This window comes from Grus americana, chromosome 16 (genome assembly GCF_028858705.1).
Source record: "Grus americana isolate bGruAme1 chromosome 16, bGruAme1.mat, whole genome shotgun sequence".
Lineage (NCBI taxonomy): Eukaryota > Metazoa > Chordata > Aves > Gruiformes > Gruidae > Grus > Grus americana.
The window spans coordinates 9,018,016-9,042,461 of NC_072867.1; the positions used below are offsets into that span (position 1 = coordinate 9,018,016).

Below are 24,446 nucleotides of genomic sequence, written 5' to 3' on the forward strand. Positions count from 1 at the left end.
TCAGGGAGAAGAAGCATTAGTGTGTAGTTGAGAAAGGGAAAACCATTCTAAAGGATGGAAGGAGCAGGAGCACTGAATCCTCCTCACTTGCAAAGCTGCCTTTGAGAACCAGACTTTCTAGAGAGGTGAGAATCCTTACAGGAACATACAATTGAAAGTAGTGAGGTTTAGAGAACAGAGTAGAAATAGTTTCCTTAAGAATAACTCCCATGTTCATATCAAGGAATGTTACTGTCCCAGAAAGGCTTTGTCCTTAAAAAGAATGAAATTTAAGTAAATCACTAACCTCCAAATATGTATCTTAAAATGAACTTGTGCTTATTGCTCCCTAACTCCAGCTAGAAACTTGACAGGATGCTTCTGTTGCTCACCTAGAAAGGAAACTTGCATGTCCATGCTAAAAATGCAGATCTGACTGTCACTGGGGAGATAACTTCTTTACTACTTTTCAAGCCCTAAGAAATTCATTTGAGTAAAGCTCTTACTGTCCATTACAAGATGCTAACTAAACTTCATAAGTGGTCTATAATGCTGCTTTATGGTAACATTTTCCAGTTTAAAAATATCAGTGGAAAAATAATCAGGGTTCTGTTTGCAGCTGAAATGCTTCACCAAGAATGCTGCTTGAGCGGGGAGGAGGAAAGGGCTTGAACTGATGAAAGTGATAAGCCTATAACATGCAAGTGGTGCTAAGCTAGCTCATGACCTGAGTGTATTAGATGTTGCCTTGAAATGTATCTTCCAGCTTAGTTTTGTTGAAAAGGAATCCAGTTACATACTTTGAGACCACTCAGCAATATGCATCCAACTGTGGTAAGCAATGGTGATCAAGAAATTTGCTTCCAAAGGACACTTTTGATCCAACTTAATATGCTAGTGTAGGTGCGCCTGAAGGCTTTCCAATTAGTATGCAGAGTTTGGTTCTTTGTAAAGTTGTTGACCTTTTGATTAGTTACAAGATTTTAAGAATCATTTATTTCAATAAGCTGGCATGACAAGGAGTAGTGAAGCATAGGAAACATTCAATGTCCCCCAAGCATTCAAAAATAACTTAAGTAGGTGATGTCCCTCCCTTTCCTCAAATAAACTAAGTCTGGAGTTCATTTTAAGTTGCCTTCTGGCTTTAGTCCCTTTTGGATAAAACCTGACATTCTTAAAGTTGTTCTTAGAGAATACTTTTTTTTTTGAGGGGGGCAGTTGTTGGCAAAAGCTGAGACTTCATATAACCATATGCCTTCAGGCTGGAACCTGTGGGATTTGCTTATGTTAAAGCTGATGCTCACAATTTTGTTGGAAACTGCGAAGCTGAGAACCCTTACTTGCTTTTTTTTGTTGGCTTGTACTTGTTCTGTTCCTAATACCTCTAGGACTATGGAGCTCACCTAGTCCTCTTAAAATGGGGACTGATAATGTTTTTTCAGAGTATATGCCTTCTAGGGCAAGTTTACTTTTAGGAACACCCAACAGAAGCTGCAAACATGGCTTTTTTTGTCTTATGCAGTGCTTACTTTATCTGTGTGTCGGCAGCTGCAAATGGGGGATTAGCTGAGGGAAGAGAGCAGGAGTGAGGGAGCAAGCTACAGATCTGAGTCTTGATTTCTAAACCGCTGAGTGGCCTTGAACTGTTCCTCCCATCAGAGGATTTACTTCAGGCTGAGAGCTTCTGGGTGGTGCCCCCTGAATGTGAACAGAGGGGCCATTCACACACTGCTCTTCAGAAAGCTCATTTGGTGAACTTGCAGATGTTACCTTAAATTACCTCTGATTTCTGCCTCCTGGTGCAAACGGATAGATTTTAAAAGAATATAGTGCAATTTCAGTCATGTTTGCACTCATGTATTCATCTCGGTTAAATTTGGTGGAGTGCAGCAGTTCTCTTAATACTGTGAATCTAGGTTTAGCTGACTAAAATGTAGGGGTTTATTCACTGAGCTAGCAATGCACAATTTCTGTCTAGCTTGACTAGTTCTGAATTTACTGCAGGCCCTGATCCTGCAGTACGCTTCTCCTGAAAGGACCCTCTCCTTCAGGCAGAGCTCAGCGGGGTGCCGCAGCAGGGCAGCGGCTTGTAGAACCGAGGTATTTTGCAACCAACCAACCTCTAGCACGCTGTTGTCGAGTGAAATGGTAAAATCGCTTTAATGTCCCACAAAGAGCCTTGTAGAGCTCAATAAAGAGCTTTTTTTTTTTTTTTCCTCCTGCTTTTTTTTTTGGCTTTTTTTTTCTCGTAAGAGGGAGAGAATTGGATCCACCCTGTCTGCAAGGGTTGCCGCGGTGGATCGGTCCCCGGTGCGGGAGGGACGATCCCAGCTGCGCCCCGAGCGGCGGTGGCTCAGGCCGCCCCCAGGAGCCGGCGCTGCCCGCCCGGCCCTGCCGGCCGCTGCTCCGCGGGTCGCCGCGCTGGCTGCGCGCCCCTGTCTCCCCGCAGCGCTACCTTAAGGGGCTGGTTGACATCAGCCGAGTGGGCTGGGCGGTGTGGGTGGGATTTCCTGTGCTGGAGGTCAGCTGCTCCCCGTCCCTCTCCCGTCCCTCCCTGCCGCCCGGGTCCCGCTCTCCCCACGCCGGAGGGTCCCCGCATCCTCCCGGCTCCCTCCTCTCGGGTTGGATTTACATAGTGATGTGTAAACTACAGGATGCCCAGCAGCACTGGAAAGAGGTTTAAACCTACTAAATACATCCCTGTCTCCACAGCAGCTGCCTTGTTAGTGGGTTCGACTACTTTATTTTTTGTTTTCACGTAAGTACCGCTCTGGCGGAGGGGGGCCCGGGCTGGGGCCGCCCGGCCCGGCGGGGGGAGGTGGCTGGGCTTGACAGCTCCCCCAGGCCCTGCCGTTGCTGGTCCTGCTCCCTGCCTGCCTCCTGCTATCCCTTCCCGGCTTTGGTTTGCAGAGGCTTATTATCTCTCCGTATCGTGAAATGTGTCTGACAGTCAGATCCACCATTTCATGGCACATAAACCCTATCAGACTCCTGCAGCTGCCGGCCGTGTACATCAAAGATGCCAATTAACCGCAGCCCCACTCTCCCTCGTTTGTGCAAGCAGGGCTGGTGTATGGGAGAGAAATGTATCTCCAGCCACAGCCGCCCTGGTGCCGACAGGCGTGAATCCAGCCTGTGTTGGATCTGGCCAGAGCCTCCTCTGCTTCAGGAGGGAGAGCTGGCCTCCCTGAATCTCCCGTGTGTTTCAGGGTTTCTCCAGCAGAGCCTTTTGAAGTGGAAGGAATCCTATTCTAAGCATTACGGATTCCACGTATTTTTATGTAACTGTCGCTAAAAGCCTGAGGATCTAATGAACAGATTTAGATTTGCTTGAAGGAAGGAGGGGGAAACTTTTTTTTTCCTCCCTGTTTCCTCTTTTCTCATTCCCCTCTCCCTTAAATGCAAAATTTAGCTCTGGCGGTCAGCTTGCAGATCTCCTGTAGTTATATTAATATGTGAGCAGCGTAGTGCTTTAGCTTTTTGTTTCCTCTCCCTTTATATAAACTTGAGTTATGTAGATCACTAACCCTTCCTATGCTGGGGTAACGGCAGCTTCCCTGCAGAGGCGTTGTTGGTATTTTGAGAGCGATGCTACAAAACTGTGCTCAGAAATGAGCTTTGACTAAGCTGCTTTTTGGGAAGGTGGAAGGATTGCTATTGGATATTAAGATTTATTGTTTCACTTATTTTGAAACTCTTCCTTGTTTCGCTATTGCTAATTTTTAACTGAGCTCAGTGAAGCTGTTAGAAGCAGAAGGCTGTGTAACAGTGGGAGTATGTGTCTACATCTTTATCCTTCTTGGTTTGGCTGTGATGATTCTCGATGTTTCAAAATGCTCATTACTGGTATGGTAATCTTCATGTAGGATTTCAGAATAAAATGCAAGTGTTGTTTCGTCTAACAGTTTCTTAAATTGGAACAGGTTTTGACACTGAGTTACGCTTTTGACTTACTGTGACTTGATTTCTTGTTGCTTGTTTTTAATGCATTTGATATGAAGCACTGGTAAATCCTTTCAGGATATTACACTGTTTCAAGAGCTGGTACAAGCCCCAAGAACTGGTACAACTATAAGCCTATCATTCATCATATGGGCACCTAATTATAGTTTGGCGCTTACGGGCAAATACAAGACAGAGGTTGGCTTCTGTGATGAACTTGGTTGACACTGGTGTTGTGAATATTTTTTAAATGTTTCATAGTCAAAAAAAGGAGTCTTAATGCTGGCATTTATTTATCCTGCATCCTGAGAAATGGATGTATGCTAAGGTTGTTTTGGAAGCTGTATGTTTGTTTTCACATGATACTTCCAATGTAGAGCTACAAATTGCTTAGTGATGTAAGACTTTCCTGGTAACACAGTTGTTGTTGAAACATCCTTTTGGCAGCAGGACATCAACTGAGATGTTCGTTTTAGAATTTGTTACTGTACAGAAGAAGCAATTGGCTGTAGTCTGTTACCGAATCTCAAACTTAATTCTGCTCCCTCTGTTATCAGTGAATAATTACATGCAAAATGAAGTATTTTTAGGAGCTCTCCATATTGTAACTTGGCCTGTGCATCTTGAAGTGTTAGTAAATTTTTTGAGGACTGTCCCAGACATACGTTCTCTGCTGCTGCCAAGTCTTGTGTGTAATAAAAGTAACACATAATTGAGCAACTGTTGTCAGGCAGTATCTGAAGTCCTGTCCATTCAAAAATACTCAGATAAATTTGTATGGAATTGCTGTTGTTTTTTATCCTGAGCAGTTTTAGTAGAATCTATCTTTGTCTTGGAATCAAAGCAAGTAGCATGCATGAGTAGTGTCTTTTGTATGGTGGTGGGGTTTTTTCCCCCTTTCCTGAGCATCTCCATTTTTCTTCTTTTTCCATAGGCAGTGTTTTGTGTCCTGAAGATCTTTGTGTTGTGATAAGTTGTTCAAGACTGAGATAGGCCTATGTTTTCAGGGGTGTTGATTTGCACGAATCTTTTGATGATAGGTAGGTCTCTGATATGCAACAGTTGAGGCCCTGGCCCAAAAATGTTCTAAGCAGTGTTATTGATACAATCCATGCTTGCTTGTCATAGCACAAGAACTTCCAGATGAAGATTTAAATGTGTTTTTATTAATTCATTATTTGTGTCATTAAGTTGTAAGGCTGCTGTGTCTGTTAGTGAACTTAATACATGCATAAATACATGAAACATAATGGATGGGACTCAGATATTAAATTTTGGGTGCAGATCAGCTCAGTGGGAGACTTGAGCAGCTTCAGTATGGTGGAACTGAATAATGGAGGTTAATATATGTGTTATATATAGGCTAATATATGTGGAAAATTGAATAATAACTTTTTTTTAATCACTTACTAAATAAGAAAAAAGTCTTTTGGGAGCACTGCAACCATTTCTGAGTAACATGTATGAAGAGGTTCTGACTTGACTTTCTCCCTAGACATGTTTGTGGGCTCAAGCCGCATGTTATGAGTGTCTTCTGCTCCATGAAAAGCTCTTTGAACTTGAAGGCCAGGGTTAGCTATTTAGCAATGTAGTTTTTATCTTTAGCTTTTGTCCATGCAACTTTGCTAAACAGCAGCACATAATGAGTGTTTGAAATACACAGTATCCGCTATTAGTTCATGGTGGTGTTGATCACTGGTACTCTTACACTTAAATTTGGGAAAATTCTATGACAGATTCTGCTTTATTCTTTTTCCTCAGCTAACTATTCAGGATTCACTGTATCACTGTTTTATTCCTTCTGGTTTTATGAGGGGGAACTAAACTATTTAGCTATCAAGGTTATTGTCTGGAAAGGCAACTAAATATTGCAGTTGTATTATCGCAGGCTTTTAGCTCTCCGTGTGTGTTCCTTTAATAATAAATAGAAGCATATGAGTAGGTGGTCTAATTTGTCACAGTAGGAGAGTAAACAAGCATTAACTCTATGCATTACGAAGGAATGTATCAATAATATTATATATAACAATTAGGTTAATTTACTTATATTAACAAATATATGGCAGAATGAAGGAAGAACCAATTCTTCTTAACATTACAAGAATCCAGAGTGATTCAGTTGTAGCAGACCTGAACTTATTTCTACCAAAACAGTTTTTCTTCATATTTCTCATAAGTCTTTTTGTTAGAAATAACAATTTAACCTATTTCAGTGAAGTCTGGGCTCTTACGCCTTGGACCACCGACTGCTATGATGTAAACCTTAGTGTGTTCATTCAGTTCATACAAAGAACCTGGGTCTTGTGAACTTCCCATGTTATTTTACGTTGCATAACTTCCATATTAGTAGAGAATGCAGCTTAATTGCCAGTAAGCATAATGCTGAAAAGCATAACGTCACCCAATGAACTATTATTCTGGAGCTAATAGTTCCCTTCACCCATTTCAATTGTGCTACTTACTGTAGTTTTTAGTGCTGAGAACCTCTGAGTTTAGCAGCTGCAATGCCTGTATCCACAGCAAACTAAAACCATAAGGCTTTAAGGAAAAACTGTGTCTCATTTTAGTAAGGAGAAAAAAAGCTCTTCATTCTCTCTCTGAATAGCGTAGACTAGAAATTTCTGATAAAATACACATTTTCAGACTGTGTTTTCTGTAGCATGCAGTCACTTGAGCATCTTTGAAGTACAGCAGAAACACATAATTCATAACAAAGGTCCAGGTGCCACTGTTTCTTTGATATAATGGTAGAAATGCTGCTGTATATTGTTCCCTTAAATGGGATAATAAAATGGGTAATTTTCTGGGTGAATTGAAAGCACAAGTAAGGTGAAAACTCATTCAGTCAATACTGAAAATGAGACTTCAACTTTGTTCTTAGACGTCATAATGGGAGACAATCACAGGTATACGCCACAGACATACGCAATTGGCACTCTAATGCAGTCTGTGACACAGGGGAATTTAATATCAATAACCCTCAGGAAACAACCAAAGAGTGATAAATTGGTGTAAAAGAGCAACTGAAGTTGAAGTCACAGTAGAGATGGAAAGAAAATAGAGAAATAGCCTGTACCTTTGCTATTCAGATGGTAGAAGGAGTATCGGGAAGAATGGCTGGTAGACTGTACTCAATAGCAGTAGCCAGTAGGTTTACCTTAGCAAGAAGGAAAGCTCAGCTTCATTTGTGAATGTTTGAAAAAAATTCTTTTTATTCCCCGCCCCCTCCTTCCCCTCCTTGTCTGTCATGGTACTGTATTTTATGAACTAGAAAGACTCAGCATTTCTACAATGGCTTAAACATACTGGTTAGCTATTAATTCCAATACACTTATGATAAATGCACTTCTTAAATCATAAGCACCCCCCCTAATGATATGATCCTACACTGAAATATCTCAAAAATAAATATGTAATAGCATCTTAAAGTTCAAAAATGTAGTAACCATTCTGGATGGTAGTTAATGGCAGTATAATTATATGTATACCTGAAATTCTTGAACTATCTTATCCTCCCATGAGTTGTATGTGCTCATAGATGAAAAGAGGAGAAAGCATCATCTGCTTTTTTGACTTGGGGTTGTTCAGTCACTAGCAAAGTTCATGCTATTAGAAGATTATCTTTGCTTTAGCGAGTTTGATTTGTATCCAAAGATGGTTTTGTTACCTAAAGTATTTTAAGGACTTCAGTGAACTCCGGTTCCAGATGTTCAAATGTTCACTTCTGCCAGTTTAGTGTTCTGATTTCAGTTAGAACAAATGATAAAATGCAATTTAAAATGTATACTGCAGATGTTATGTAGCTTCATCTGTAATGCAGGTGGATGTTATACCAGTCTAGAGGAAATAGAACTGGATGCTGATAAGTAGATGCACAAAAAAGGAAATAAAGATCATAGCTCAGATTGTTTAACCTTGAGATGCTGCTAGATGGCATAAATTCTGCCTCGGAGTGTGACTCTTACAGTTTGGCCTCTGCTTAGTAACCTGCTGAAGGCTGCTTGTGGATTTGGGTGTAGCTCTGGTGGTTGTTGCTTGTGACTTATGTCAGAAGTTCAAGGTTTACCGCGGTGTGTATGAAAGCATGTGGAAACACTACTGCTCTGCTCATCCACTTCTCCCTCACACTAACTGAATGGTCACACCAGATATCCTTGTAACTTTGAAGTCTTTGCAACACAAAGCTCATCTTCCTTGTCTGTTTCTGGCCATTCTAGGGATTCATTTGATCTTGGTAATGCTAATTGTGAAAAAGAACATATCACCCCTTCTTGAACTTTATTTCCAAACCATACTTTACTACCTGGAGTATTAATGTATTTCTGATTTATTTTATTTCTTCCCACATGCCAAATCAAGAAATTGCTGGAACTGATAGGGAGCAGCTTCACAAAGTATTCATTCACTGACAGCCATGCAGATGACACTATATAGAGGAAAAAGGGTGTGCAAAAAAGTATGCCTCAGTTTAATCAGGTGAATTTCAAAACTGATTTCACAAACACTGATTTCAAATTTAGCCTCCTGAGATACCTTAACATTTTCCACCTTAAATGCATCTTTAATGGCAGGTTTTCCCTGTCCAATCTAGTTGCAATCCAGAATAGGTAAGGCTTGCCAGGTTGACCGGAGGCATCTCAGTTGTCACGTCTGTCCGCTTCTGAAAAATGTTTATTCTTGATATGACAAAGAAATGTCCTTTTAAGCTGTGGCAATTTCATCTTGGTGTATAATTTTTGTAAAGAGAATCTAGACAAACTTGTCATGCAAGATAAAAAGACAGGTAATCTCAACAGGAAAATCCATTCAGCTGAAGTGTGAAAAGTCGTCATTTTTTTTTTTTTAACACATGAAGAGAGCTCAGTTTTACAGCTTTTAACTAGTTGATTCTATCACCTTTGCTTCCAAGTTGGCAATACAGAAAACTTCTGAAAGCTATTAAAATTCATTTATTTAGGAAAAAAAAAAACAACCCAGGAATATTTTTTCTTCCTCTAGTTTGGGAGAAGGAAAAGGAGAATAATCTTCGTTGATGGCAGTAAATAGCTAGACATCTTCAGCTGTGGGATCACAGCTATATGCATGCAGCCATCACAGTGGCATTTCAATGCTCACTGTAGATCTAGTTTGAAAGGCAGAAGAGCTAATGCAATGAAAGTTATTCCTGTACATGGGCCATCCACAGCTGTAGTCAGTGTGTGATTTATGCGAGTAGCAACCTCCTTTCTGTTTTTCCTAATGAGCAGAGATTAAGGATGTATGGAAATAGGAATGAGAGAGTGTCTCAATTAGATTAGGGTGGGCCTCTCAGCCTTTGTACGTGAATATATAGGCATTTTTTCTATTTTTGTTTAAAGTCTTTTTCAAGATGCTACTTTAAATACTGTCCATGTTTGTCCAAGTATGCCACATGTGTATCCTTTTATAAATAGAAGCAATCTCTACAAAATTGTTCAAACACCATGGGAACTCACTTGGTTTGTTAGTAATGTAAACTAAGGGATGCTACTGTTCAAAACACACATCAGACTTGAATTGCAACAGGTACATGTGGTGACCTTTGAGGTCTGATCTTTGAGGTTCATTACCTGGGACAGTTGTTAATTATACACTTACATTTTTGTGTAAACAACTATGTTACTAGGTGCTTCCGAGTTGAAATCAGCTGTTGGAGCCTTTGGTGTAGGGATCTATGTAAGACTGTGAAATATCACCTGCAGCCAGCTTTCTGTTCTTACTTTGTGTGTAAGCTAGAAGGAATCTTTTCAAGGCCTGCAAAGGGATACCATGAGTTTTGTTTAGCTTGCATTGGAAGATGTCTGGAATACAATAATAAGGTGGTATAAGCCAATTTAGAGCATGAAATAGAGGCATACTGGAGTGGGGAGAAGTATCTTAAAAGCTGAATCAGTGCTATACTTGTGTAACCAGTGCGAAAGTGGAACATTGATTTACTGTCCTTTGAGCCAGACTCAAGACTTTTCTCACTAATCCAAAAGTAATGTTCAATTTGGGTGCACTGTTACAGAGCTACTATTAGTTGATCATTTGTCAGTGGGAGCTGCTAATGAAATTGAAAGGAAGAAGCATGGGGGTTGAAACAATAACACTGCGGTTTTTACTGGAAATTCTGTATTATTCTTTTGCAAAGAATACCATAGACTGGAAAACCATAGTTAGCCTAGAGCCTGTTTTACCATAGGAGAGGTAGTTTTGGGGATCCTTGCTTGGTGATTGCAATAATTAATTCAAATGAGTACACCACAGCATAGTATATACTACAGAAATCTTCAGCCAGTAATCTGTATCCAGAAAGAAGATTTAGTTAGTCACTGATTGTTCTTCTGCAATTACTAATGCAATTTAGCTAGACTTGCTTCAAAGCTGTCCGAAGTGCCGAAAATTCTGAGCTCTAAACCTATTATGCAGACGTTAGTGGATACTTGACTCTGTTTTTCTCGGGATGAATATTATGGAATAAACTGTACAGTAACCCATACTTAGATATTGCAGTGGTTACCATGGTTTTCTGTTTGTGAAAGTGTAAACACAGAATTTGTGGACTTTAAATGTGAAATCCTTATGAAATATCTGTACTCTACTGCTGTGCGTTGAGATCATCCAGTAACAAAGGACAGTGGAGCCAGGTGCAGGAAAAAAAACCCTCTTGAATTTTAGATCTAAACACCAAAGCAGCTGTTTCCAGTGTACATGTGCACCATTTTGTTATGTACTTTAATACTATGTGAAGTCACATAATTAGGAAATGCTGCCCTTTGTGCAAGAGGACAAGCTCTATGGAGCGAGGCGGGCAACATGAAGATGGGAATGCATGAAATTCAGATTTTTGTCAAGCCACGTATAAAATGATGTAATTATTTTTTGATAAAGGGAGGCGTTCATAGAGGCTGACTACTCAGTAATTCCCATGGAAATAAAGTTTGTATGTGCCACTTTGAAATTACTACTCTACAGAAAACCCCTGTATGCACTCAGACTAAACTAATTGCAGAATATTCTTAAATGAACAAATTACTTTTTAAGTTGGAGCCTAACAAAGCAAACTTGAAACTGCTTAAATATATAAGGGCTTTCATAAATAAAGTCAGACAAAGCCTTACTCTCCCAGGATTCTTAAAACTAAATTGGCATTTACATTAGCTCTCTTTGATGTCTTCAGGGAAATAAGCCAATGTAATATCTATATCCACACAATTTAAGTACAGTGCTGGGAATAAGAAAAGCTTGGACATTTCTATAAACAAGCATAATTTTAATTTAAACTTGGGTCAATCACAGAAATGTTTCAAAATGGAAAGGTTCAGCTTAAAACTTTTCTGCCTACTCCGATCCCAGTCGGCTGGGAGAGGCAGGTATTTTCTTACGGAAAAACACTTCCTCTCCCCCTTTTCAGCCAGTTCAGTTACAAAAGTTATTTGGGATTATTTTCATTGTGTATAACCTCCTCTTCAATTTTTTTTCCTGAGTGAGATCTCATTTTGCATGTTTAGCTTTCTCTGAAGATTAATGTTTGCCCTAGCAATAAGACTCTCCAGATGTGTTATGATCTAACACTAAGCACCAGTGGTTAACCCTTCTCTGCTGTCAGCAGCTTGCTGAACCACCTCCCATGTTTTACCAAAACCCAGCATTTGATTATGTAGTTTCTTGGCTCTAAGCAGCAGGAGCCGTTAGTTGTGTAGGTGGGCATGCTGTCCCTCCATGGGGTTTGTGTCTGGCATTAGACTCGGGAACTGCTGCCCGGAGACTTCCCCCTGGAACTACACTGTTAACTTGGCTTCTCCTCCAATATCCCACGGCACAACGGTGGAACAGGGACTTGGGGATGTCTGTATGATCATCTTCACGTGGTCAAACCTGTGACTTTGACCAGTAACTCTAGGTTCTTTTTTTAATTTTTTTTTTTAAATTATCTTTTTATTTCTCCCTTGTATGGTGCATAAGTCTCGCGTCTGTCTTTTCTCCCTGAAGATCTTGCTGCAACCCTTGTCTTATCACCTGGCCACGTGGAAGAAAATTACTTCTCTAATGGGTCGCTCCTTGAATGTTGATTGAGGTTTGTGTTTCAAGCTGGCAATCTAGGTTCATTTTTAGGGCTTAACCAGACATTGGTTTTGTCTGTCTTTGTGCTTTACATCTGTGGCTCATGAAGGTCCCTAGGATGGGTTGGAATTTGGCCCAGCAGGACTCATTTTCTTTGGGTATTTCTTACGTGGCATGTAGCCCTGATGTTGCCTTGGTTAAAAATTATTAGCAAGACCAAAAAGCATGAACTCTTTCCTCTATATGTGCATTTCTGGTTAAAGAATATTGTCTACTTTCTTAACTGATATCTAGGTGACAACTGGAATTCCCCATTCTCACAAATTTATTGGATGAGAAATGTTATTTGGCCCCTACCTCCAAACCAATTCTGTTTCCTGCCTGCCTTCACAACTGCAGCTGGCCTTGAACCAGGTTAAATGCTTAAAACTGTTTGAGAAGTGCTGGTGAAAGCTGCTACAGCTAGAGCTGTAACAGTGAACAGGACATGCGTGCTAACCCTGTGTTAACATAATGTAGTTATATAATGTAGTTAAGTATCCTAATTCACAGGGTCATTACTTCTCATCATATTCTTTAACTCTATTTACACTGGATACTAATTACTCTGCAAAGAAGCAAGTACAAGCTTGTGTAGTAATGCAGCTCTAAAGAGAGATTTCATACTACGTGCACTTTAAAATTGTACAAAGCGACAGCCTCTGTCTATAGTTTTTAACTTGATCAGTGCACAAGTAGGCTGGCTTTGCACATATCGCATTCTACATAGAATGCTAACAAATCTTTGAGGCAAAAACAATAAATGCATCAACAAGCACTGGATTTTTTTTTTTTTCAAATGACCGTGTTTTGATAATTCTGTAGGAAGAGGTATATAAAATGGCTGGTTCCTGATACATGGTATGAGTCAAACAGAAGATGTATGAAACCACTCAATCTGATGAGGTAACTTCTAATTCATGTACGGAAGTTGTAGCATCTGCAGCAGCAAGGAGGATTAATATTTGCCACAGAAACTTCAAAGTGCAAAGACAATGCAAGATTAAAATAACAGGACTTGCTGGGTGTGGCCATTAAATCAATGTGATTTTCTTTTTTTATTGTGGAACAAAAGTTCTAGTCCATGTCCAGATGCAGAACTGTATCAGAAAATAAACTGCAAGGACCATCTTGGCTCTTCTTGGCAGAGCTCTGCTGAGAACGTACCCTCATCTCCATTTTGAAAGTTAAATTTTGAAATAAAAGCCTGTCTATATGAGCAATGCTCTCAAGAAGCTGGGGCATAGTGGAGGAGGACAGCAGACACAGTTTTGTTTATAATAGTGAAAGGGTTGGTTCCTTGAAATGGGATGGTTCTGCTTGTGTCATCTTTGTGTATTTTCAGAAAATGGCATTTGACAGATCAATTGCAATGATAATAAGATACAAGGCCTTACATGTGACATTGAATGTGGCCCTGCTGCTGCTGATAAACAGTGTTTTCAACAGGTTGGGAAACATCTGCTTTCCTTCTGTAACGCTTGAGCTGAAGAAGATGGGATAGAACATAGCATAGTGATCTTTTGGTTCACATTTGGGCCCTTTCTGGTAGGAAGCTTTGAGCATGGTCAGAAGCCTTCATGGGACCCTTCCTGACTTTACGTAGGACAATGTATGACTCCCATTTGGGAGTTGCCCAGGAGACACCATTACTCAGTCGGAGGGCAAGGCTGTGAAAGACACAGACCTGGGAAAATGCTCTGGTGTGTGTATGTATGTATATGTATTTCAAAATGATTTTGTGGTTAGGGCTGTTATTAGGGCCGCCTAGTGCCTGGGCTCAGGTCTTAATCATGCAAAAAAGCTTTCAGTACTCTCTCTGGCAAGTCACTTAATCCTTCTGTATTAAGTGCAAGATTGTATCTGTGGCTGTTTCTTATACTGGTAGTTAGCTGGGGCAAAACTGTGCCACTTCCTCTGTTGATGTCTCTGTCCCTTCTGGTCCCAAGCAGCATAATGTGTGAATTAGGTCATCAGTGCCATCATCCCTGTTCCTGAAAGAGGGAAACTGCGGCGGAGAGGCACTGTACAACTGGAGTATTTAGGAAGTTTCACACGTATGTGCCAACTCCAGGCTAATGCCCTGTCAGCCCAGGACTCAGTGGAGATCACTCTTTCAGAGAGGGCTTCTGAAGATACAGTTTATTCTAGAGTGTCTTCTCCATCTAATGTCAGTTTGGGCCATCCTCAAATGCAAAGGAATGTCATGCAGCAAGACTGTTTTGTTTCATTAAATTTAAATCTGCATGAATGTATGAAGGTGGAGATACATGTACTAAAGCTTCATTGTCTGTCTTTAAAAGTTTAATGGTAATGTTGTAGTCTTTAAACTTTCATTTGTATGTCATTCCACAATGGCTAATTACTTTTGCCAAATAATTTTTCTTGCATTGTATTACAAAGGCTAGTGGGATAGAGCTAAACATGATATCTGTGGTTCAAGAACTGAAAAATTAATGGTTTCTTCTCTGGCCTGCTGTGTTTGATTTATAATTCATATCTGTTAAAATAGAAATGCACTTCTGAGCCTGCTATCATTTCTCCGTTTACTATCTAGGTGGGTTTGTTTTTTTTTAATTCTTCCCTTGGTGGATATTGGGGGTTTGTGAATTTTGGGCCCTAGAGTGCTCCTGAAGAAGGTGGTTGCCAGACTCACATTTTCTTCACCTATTATTTCCTTCACGCTCTTTATCCTTTGTCATATCTGGCCCCAGGACTTGCATTGACCCCAAACTGCATAGCTGTTGTTGCAGACCACTGCCATGACCCTTGACTTTTAGCATAACCTGAGTGCGTCTTTATTGTGACTCACACACATTTGGTATCCTCTCCAAAGAGGCTGACCAACATTTCTATCTTCTTCCTCACTGAGAAGTCTGTATTTTTAGTCTGAATTTACTTGATCCAGAAAAGTAAGCGCAGTTGGGTCTGGTCAACCAGGAAAGAGATGTCTAGCAATTTGCCAGTTACATTGTCCCCTTCTGAACACTAGAGCCCTGTTTAGTGGAGTGATGTGTTGGATCCTGCTTTTTTGTGATTAATATGCTTTATGCTTTTGTTTGTATCTTTCAGAGTGGGGTTATTTATTTTTGTTGCTTCAACTGCTTTGGAAATAAGGAAAAGCTATTTTGAGTGTAATATCCACTTGGCATTGAAAAAGTGTCTTTTCTTGCCAGTTTTCTTCTTGGTTTCCCTAGAACTACTTTTCTGTTGGGCTGCTTCTGCCATTGTGTATGTTGTGATATGTCTCCAAAACAGCATACTATGCATGCATGATGGGTGAATGCCTGCATGTCTGATGAGGGATTGATTCCCCTGGGCATGCAAGTCCTGCCAACTCTTTAGTTAGAAAACTTATGGTTTTAATATACATTCTGTCTCTTAGTCCCAGTTTGGCCTCTACTTTGGAAGATGTTTCTTAGGAGCAAGGAATTATGTACTGTGGTTTTTGTTGTTTTGTTGTGTTTGGTTTTTTTTAAATAAAAAAGAGTTTACACTTATATCCAGATAATTAATTAAACAGTCTGCATCTAATTCAGACTTCTCCCCTTAGTTCCCTTCTCACCCTTTCTTACCATGCCTGCTGTATAAGAATTACACAGATGGGTTGAAGCCCATCTAAAACTAGAACCTGATTCTGATCTCCTGACACGCTGATTAAAATATCACTGCAAAGTGATTATTCCTAGATATGCAAGTGACTGCATGCTTGGTTTAAGTCCCTTGGAGTGCTGTTGGTCCCCCTGGCTGATTGTGTTAATTGAGCTGCCTCTATCATCCTGCACGTCCTGGGCCTTATCCTTTTGAAAGAGGACTGTCTGCTGCCCAAGGACAAGATCCTGTTCCATAACTTAGAAGGGATGAGCTTTTCAACAGCAAAAAGAATAACATTTTTCAGCTTCCTCTTGGAATTGACTGAATCATTTTGGTTAAAGCCTTGAAGTGGGTCAAATATTTTGCTTGAAGGGGAGAGCTAACAGAAAGACTGCAGTCTAACAGTTGATTTGGCAAAGTGATTTAGGATGGAACGTGTCAACCAACATTGCTATAATACCTGTGCACTTTCAGTGCCATCAACAGATATCTGAACACACTCCCATCAACTTTTCCAGTGGCTGCTAGTCTTTAGAAGCTTCTCTTCACTCAGTTTTCAAGCTGGACTTTCTAATTTTCAAGAAGTACTGAGCCTACCCTCTGAAAGTCAGTCTTAAATCTGCTTCTTCCATAGGGTGACAGTCTTAAAAAGGTCTTGTTTGTTCCTTGTTTTGAGTTCAGAAAACAGTGATTCAAACTAAATTCAGACAATTAACCAGTCTGCTCTCATTTAATTGATAAGAGACAAGATGGAAAAACAGGAGCGTGTAAGATACTGCTATTGTAAATTAATCTTGCAATAGGCAAGTATTTCTTTAATTTTCCTCCCATCTTAATGTTTAGACAAAGGAAATATATCTAAGGAAGAAGTTGCAGAGTGGTCAGGGATGTTCCTATTTCCCATGGCAGTAATACAGAAGGGATTTTATTTTTTTTCCTCCATGAATATAAAAACACTTGACTATCATTGCACTGACTTTACCTGTGATATTTTGAAGGTTGTTGGAGGGAAGGTATATCAAGGAGGCCTAGACTAACTCACTGCTGATTTTTACTCTGTGCTGTAGTAGTCTTGTCTGGGTCCATGTTCAGAAAGCAGAAACCTGTCAAAAGTTAATAGATCTACACTGAATTTCCAAATTATTAGTAGTATTCTACATGCAGATTAGCTTTATTTTTGTGCTCCATTTTTGGATGAGCCTTAAAGGAAGATTCAGGCACAATAAACCAGACTTGTTTAGTGGCAGTTCAGCATCACTTCACTTGCCATGTATGATCACCCTATCAAGAACTGCATCCTGCTGCGATGACAGTTTGCTGGAAACTCTCCACAGATTCATTGGAAATTGGCTGAGTCCCAGCTCCAGAAATTAGTGGTCAGAAGAGACTGTAGGGCACAAGTCTATCCAATTTGTAGTGTTGATTTGATTCTTTTTTTAATTAACACTTTAAAAAGTGTGTCAACAGAGTGTCAAAAAGACAAGAAATGATCAGCTAAAACATTTTATTGCAGCATATGATGCTGTTCCATATTATCATGGGAACATGGCACTTAGATACAGCAGTATTTCTTTCTCTTACTTTTGTTCATTTTATGGTCAACAGGAATTTAAAATACTCTAAATAGTCTTCAAAACAAAGTCTGGGATTTTGCAGTTTTTTCTTTTTCTTTTTTTTTTTTTCCAATCCTTATCTCTTTTTCCCTGAATTCCTTTAAAGTCCAGTATCTTAATGAATTTAAAGCCAACAAGTTGAATTTTTTCCCCCTTTTAAGAAAAATGTTTTTCTGTAAGACTGCTTTCTGTGTGGTATCTCTAGCTGAAAGAGGTGATTGGCAGCAATTATATAAGGAAGTACAGTAGTCCATAGTCCTTTGTAGATCCTGTGAGTACAGTCAGGATTAATAAAATCTGGTTGGCTGATTTTTGGTGAAATCATCTTTCCCTTTTTTTTTTAAAGCATAAATTTATTTTTTTTTTAAACTGCTGCTTCCTCAGTGCTTTGTGTGAGACTTGTCACTACTCCATCCACTCCTTCAGTATTGCATAGCAAGGATAGTGAATGTCAGGATGAAAGCTTGAAAGATCAGAGCTAGTGATGACAGCAGTTCTAAATGCACCCTTGCTTACATTTCGTGTTGTAACCTTTCCTATAGAGTTGCCAGTTTATGGCCTCAGATTTTGGAAATATTCTGTACAGGTAGATTGTGCCAGGTGCTGGAGGCATCAATGTAAAGCAGGCTTGCTGTGTTAGGACTTCATTCTGCTTACAGCTCTGCTTAGAGCAGGTTGGGTGAATTCCGGTTTATGACTCTCCCTTTATCCTACTGGGGTGACCTTGCTAGGCTACCAGGTGCCCACCAGCCACTACTCCTCTCCCTCAACAGGGGCACAGAAAATAAGATGAAAAAGCTTGTGGGTTGAGATAAAGACAGGGAGATCACTTTTCAGTTACCATCATGGACAAAACCGACTCAACTTGGGGAAAGTGAATTTATTGCCAATTAAAACAGATTTGGATGGTGAGAAACAAAGACAAAACCTAAACACCTTCCCTCCATTCCCCCTTTTTTTGCAAGCTCAGCTTCATTCCTTTATTCCCAAGTTGTCTACCACAGAGGGGGGGGGTAGGGGGGAGTTGTCAGTCTGTAACAGTTCCTCCCTGTCACTCCTTCCTCCTCACACGTTTGCTCTAGGGGCTGCAGTTCCTGTCAGGAGACCTGCTCTGTGTGGGGTCCTCCCCACTGGCCGCAGTTCTTTCAAGAAATATCCACCTGCTCCGGCACGGGGTCCTCCACAGGCTGCAGTGTGGCTATCTGCTCCAGCATAGCCCTCTCCACAGGCTTCAGGGAAATATCTGCTCCATGGTGGCTGCAGGGAAGTCTCTGCTCTGGCACCTGCAGCACACTCTCCCCCTGCTCTGACCTGGGTGCTCACAGGGCTGTTTCTCACACTTTTTTTTCCTCACTCTGTGCAGGTTTTGCTCTTCCTTAAACATGTTTTCCCAGAGGTGCCATCAGCCTCGCTGAGGGGCTCAGCTGTGCCCTGCGGTGGGGCGGCTGGAACCGGCTGGAACCGGCTGTATCTGGTGTGGGCAGCCCCGGCCTCTCCTCACAGAAGCCCCCGCAGTCCTGCTGCCAGCACCTGGGCATGTAAACCCAACCCCCCCCCAATAAAAATTTCTATGTAGATGTTCCAGCACTTCTACATTTGTGTGAACCTTTACACGCAGGAGAAGGAGACTGTGACAAAGCAGTGACAGTGACAACAACAAAAAAAGCCCTTTTGACCTTCATCATCCCCAGCTGCACCACCAAGGTCAGTCAAACAAGTTGAGAGGAAAATGGGGTTTGTTAATTTTTTCTGCATATGAACTACTTGGTTTTTAGTAGCTCTTAACAAACACTCTTCAGGAAAATTATCTAATGTGAGAGTGCAGCAATGGCTCACTCTGATTTATTAAATTCCTCAGAATTTCCATTGTGATTCTATGAGTCATTTTAATGTGGCTTCTTAAGATGTGACTCAAGTATCTTCCATTTGCATTGGCTTCCTTAATAGCTTCTCTGTCATGGTTTGGGGGTTGCTGGAGTCCGAGCTGGAAGTTTCATTCAAGCGCAAGACACAAATGTACATCAGTTCTCATGCGTCTGCAAGCTGCTGGTGAAGACGAGCTCGCCGGCCATAGGGCTGCCACTGCGCCAGCTGTAAACTGTCCCTCCCATAAGGACTGCCTGCAGGTATTACCACTTAACCTCAAAAGTCAAGTGCCTTAATTCTGACTGGCTGTTTACAAGCCTTGTCACTCTTGTTAACCTCATAGAAAACTTGATGTTTTCTTTTGGTTTTAATGCTTGTTGAATGCTGGGGTTTGGTTACAGGGCTGAGATTTTTAGAACAAACTTCCCAGAGAATATCTACCTCTCCTGAGGGCAAGAAGAAGTTTAAAGATGTGGAGATTGCATACACTAGCATCCATGTAGTAGAGGGACAAAATCTGAGACGTTTACCACAGTTTTCCAGGGATAAGTTTAGGTAACTTTGGCAGCTGTACCCTGTTACTGGAGAGGAGAATACAGGGGAAGGGAGAAGGAGGAATAATAATCTTCTGTCAATGTCAGTAAAAGTGACTGGGTCAAAAGCTCTGTGAAAAATGGAGTTTCCAGAGCAGAAATACTAAAGCTTCAACCTAGTTCAGTTTTTTCTTTTCCTACCCTGAAGCACTCCATTATAATTGCCTTTGCTCATACCACACCTGTCAAGAGATGACACTGTTATGCATTAAACTCGGTAGGTGTGACAGCAATGTGTTTCGCCCTGCCAGAATGGAGGTGGCATGTGTCCATCTTCTAGTACTTGCCCTGGTCTGCTAGCTTTTTTTCCCCTCATCTAGAGATAATGCCAAACAGTAGTATTTTAACTGTTTCCCCTTTGGCTAATCTTCCTGGTAACGTAGTTGCAAATGATTTCTGTGTTCATTGTACAGATGTAGGAGCATGTCTTCTTGGCACTGTTTTTGCCTGATGCCAAGACATCTGGTGGGACTGCCCGGAGCCATCTGATCTGGATGCCCTGGGCATGGTTAGGTATGGGTAGACAAACTTGGCTTTAAAACCTATCGTATGCATGTAGGCACAGGCTGAATGTTCACTGTGAACAGCTGATCCTTGCTTGTGGTGAGCTCACTGTGATATCAAGAAAGACCAAGCACTGGACAGAGAAAGGAGTTGCCAGGCTTGTTCTGAGCATCTGTTTAGTGATAAATATTCAGCTGTTTTTCAGTGCCAAAGGTATGCAGAAGTAAGTAGATATTACCTATAGCTCCTGAGCCCCAGAGAGTTTACCTTCACTCACTAGCATGTTTTTTAACCTCACTAGTGTCTATAGCCAGATTCACCTTGTGTGCATAAATATCTGCTGAAAATACCTACTTCTTCACAAACACTGTGAAGTACACTATCATTCAGGAAACTAGAGGAAGTCTATTATGATGTTCTATATTTTTTGGTACACTTTTACTGTTTTTAGTCTGACTTCCTAAAGAAATGAGACTTTACTATGTTTGTTGGTCTGTCCATTCCTTCCATTCTGAACTTTTAGATCCATTACCCATTTTTAGCAAGTTCAATAAAGGCACTGAAACCTTTAAGATGATAAGACAAATTTGGTGCCTGAGCACGGCAAAGAAACCATGAATTATTGCCCTGTGGAGGGAATAGCTTTCATGTGAACTCAACAGATCCATCTGGACAGATCTCAAACTTTGCTATCTTCATTGAAAAACTGTCTAGCCAGGTCTCAGGTATGATTTCCTTTGTTTGCCTGCTAGGAGAACTTGAAGGGAAACTAGAGAAGAGTTTATTCAGTGTTAGAATATTCTGAAAGAGGATGTAGAGGAGACTGATAAATATGTATACAGAGGCAACATGCAAAAGAAAAAGTCATAAAGAGTGTGAGCAGCGACTGCTGGGGTGGGGCTGATGTTACACAAGGACGCAGGATGTATATCCATGGGAGGCATTTGTTCATCTGCTCATGAAATCTGTTGTTTCATCTTAATATAGAGGAGTTCTCAGATCACCTCCTTGTATAATTAGAAAAAACACATTGGGTGTAAACCAGATTGACTGTCCTTCCTAGGCCCCTTTAAAAATACAGGAGAACTGCTTTTAATACCTCTGTTTATTTTGGTACAGTATCCAGACTGCTGGAAATATGTTTATAGCACAGTCTAATGAGCTGAGGCTCCTCTCTAAGATTCCAGTGCCTTATGGCTGGCTAGAAAAAGCTGATGCTCTCTAAATATGTATTTATGTCAGAGTCTGGCTTGCACTAACAGTTAATGCCATGAGAAACTGCCTATTTAATGGCACCTAATCTAAGCCTGAGCAGCAATTGTTCTTCAGCATATGATACAGAGTGATCCTAGTTACTGCGGCATTCATTTACTTCTGTGGTAGTCAGATTTATCAACACCTTGTCTGTGTTGTGAACATCAGCAATTATATTGGGTCATCTGTATTTAAGCTTGATGACTTCATGGGAAACCATTTTAATTTTCTGTCTACCTGTGAAACACTAATTCCAGGTCAACTTTGAAATCTGGCTAATGTTTTAGATGAAAGAAACCCAAGTGTATGAAAATAGTGTTATTTACATTAGACTGGAGTTATAACTCTGCTGTGAGTGCCTGGAGCAAATTTAAGTGAGGTATGCTGACAGGCTTTCTACCCACTTCAATGCAGCAGTTTTAATCTCTTATTCTTCACACTTGTCCTTTTCCAAAAGGAAGTGCATTTTGCCTGATGCACAATGACTGACTTCATTAACTGGAAGAAAGTTTTGGAAACTGCACTTTTTGATAGAAATATCTTCCACAGCAGGGAGAAAGATATTGGCGCCTAAAATAAAATAGAAGTTTGTCTTGAAACACAAAAATTATGGTAAACATTGATCAGATAATCTTGATAGTGCAAGATCGGAGTTGTTTGGGTCAAACTTGCTGCCTGAAGTCACGGTCAGTTCCCAAATGGTTTAAAAAGCCAGTTTGCTGCATCTGCTCTCCCTGCCCATGTGAATATCCCCTTTCCCCAGTTATTCATGGTTTGCAAGGTGTCGGTATTACCTTCCCTTTTCTCTCCAGGCTCAGACCATTGGACTTGTCAGCTCTTTCTCCCTGAAATTGGATGATACTGAAAAGTTGGCATTCTTTTCCCTTGCTCTCCCAAATCTAAAAACCTGCTGCAAACGGTTTCTTGCAATTGATAGTTTGCTGGTGGCGTAGCTAGCATAGATAGAGTATGGAGAATTTTGCTTTAGTGCATGTTGGAAGGAACCGAACGGCAATGTTTTCCAGTGTGCCTCTGAAAAGTGCCTATCTTATGTTCACTTTTAAATCTCATGCAGTCAAAAAGTTAATATTAGCAATGAATTCTTAAGTCTGGCTGGAGAAGAGAATTGATTTGGGGTATAGAGTAACTTTTCTGTCAGTGTTTTGGCCAGCCCTGCTTAATATGAGTAGTAGTTAAATCCTAAATTTCAACAGAATGTAGTCATTTTAAATGATGTACAGGTTTTTGAAAACACTATTATCATACTATGACAGCATTTTAATGAACTACTTTTTTTGAATTACAACTGGAACTAATATCTGCTGGAGTAGTAGCTCTTTTGGTACATAGGAGAGTTGTTGCCAGGAATATATTGAATATCTGAAGCCCAAATTGGATGTAGTGAGTCTAGTTGGCTCATTCAATAACTTGTTAGCAAAGCATAAAAATTCTACTGGAGCAAATTCATCCTTTGCTTTCGAAGAACATTCCTGTTCTTTATTAACAGGTTGAAGATTGTCTAAGCAGTTTTAGGTTTTGGGGAGGAAATGTCTTTGTGCGTGCATGCTAGCTGCCTTTAATAGACCACTGTCTGGTTGGGGCTTTACAGTGATTAGCTGTATGGTGCAAAGGGCTTGTCTTCCTTACTGTGCTCCTTACTTCCCTTTATACATGCTGAAATTACTTAGAGAGCAGCAGCTTCCCCAAGGCACACCCAGATGTCTGGGCACCTTGCATCACCTGCTGAAAGGGAGAGTAGTATTGCATAGAGATAACTCATAGGCACCTTAAACCTATTCTAAGCAGAAATTGCATCTTCCTGAAGCAGCCAAACATGACCCTTGTGTACCAAGTTCCGCTTCAGGTTTTTGGCCTTTTTTGAGCACCTGGTAATGTCTCATCCTGGGGTGCACTGAACTGTCCCTGCTGTTCATTTAAGTTCATTTTGCTTAAGCAGGTGAGGCCCAAATGTACACTTTTTTTTGGGAGAAGTGACTGGGAGCCATTGGGTATTTAATCTGTCCTCCTCTAATGAGCTAACAAGCAGTGCTATTCCTCACGCCAGTTGTTTTTGCTGGCTTGTAGGACAAACCTGCATAGGAGGGAGGAGTGAGAGGTAAGGTGAATCCGAGTGCTTTGGTCACTGTTCTGGGTCTTGATTTGGCATTGACAATTTCAGAAAGGTGCTCAGGGGGCTGGCAGGGAGATTTTGCTCCCCAGGAATGACACATGAGAGACCTTTCTTTGAAGTCCTTGGGCAGCAAGAGAGAAAGCCTATCCTGTTGCGTCCTGCTTTGTTTCTGGGGAGAAATAAGATCTGGAGTGACCAGAGACAGGTGGACTGTGTCAGAGGTCCAAAAGAAGAGGCTAATCAAAATTCAGATCTAAGGTTTAAACATTTTTTACATGTGTGCCAAGCTATATAAAAAGCCTGCCTTGTATTAGCTATTTTAAAACACATTAGAAAAATTAAGTGACTCTCACGCATCTGTTGCTGACTTCAGTTCTTTCTCTATATAAGCAATTGTATTGATTTAAGGTAGTGCAAAGGAGTATTTGGAGTTTTAGTGGAAATTATATGTTTCTTTTTGTCATCCGGAAAGAATTATGAAGTCTTGAATAAGCAAATAATGCAAAGGACTGAAGTTGTAATGATATTTAATATCATGGATGGATGGAGACCAGGACTGGGGACTTCTGTGTTGTCATCTGCAGCTTCTTCAATCACTAGTGTATACTGCATCACTTTTTATATTTTAGTTACAAAATTTGAAAATGTATATCCTGAAAAAGTTACATTCTTAATGAAAACTGCAATTTATCTTGCTGGAAGCTGTCTGTTCTTATGTCTGCTTTGTGGTGAAAGGGAGTAAGTACTTGGCCTCAGTAAGGTCTTGTGCCAAGCATTCTAGAAAAAAAAAAAAACAAAAATATTACGGCACATGATTATTTTCAGCAGTTATTTCTGTTCGAAAAGGAAATAGGACTTCAAATTAAA

The 24,446-nt window shown here is 40.5% G+C and overlaps 1 protein-coding gene across 3 annotated transcripts in view; it reads left to right on the plus strand.

Annotated features, from left to right (window-relative positions):
• ZDHHC8 (zinc finger DHHC-type palmitoyltransferase 8) overlaps positions 1-24,446 on the plus strand; it is a 127,838-nt gene that overhangs the window by 5,836 nt on the left and 97,556 nt on the right. For 2 of the 3 annotated variants that reach the window (XR_008579507.1, XM_054844311.1), the window contains exon 1: positions 1,722-2,737. The exons of the other annotated variant lie outside the window; for it this stretch is intronic. Coding sequence is in view for 1 of the 2 variants with exons in the window: in XM_054844311.1 (XP_054700286.1) it covers positions 2,634-2,737 (104 nt within the window). In the remaining variant the exon portion in view is untranslated. Of the gene's footprint in view, positions 1-1,721; positions 2,738-24,446 lie in introns of those variants that run through there. 3 annotated transcript variants of the gene reach the window in all.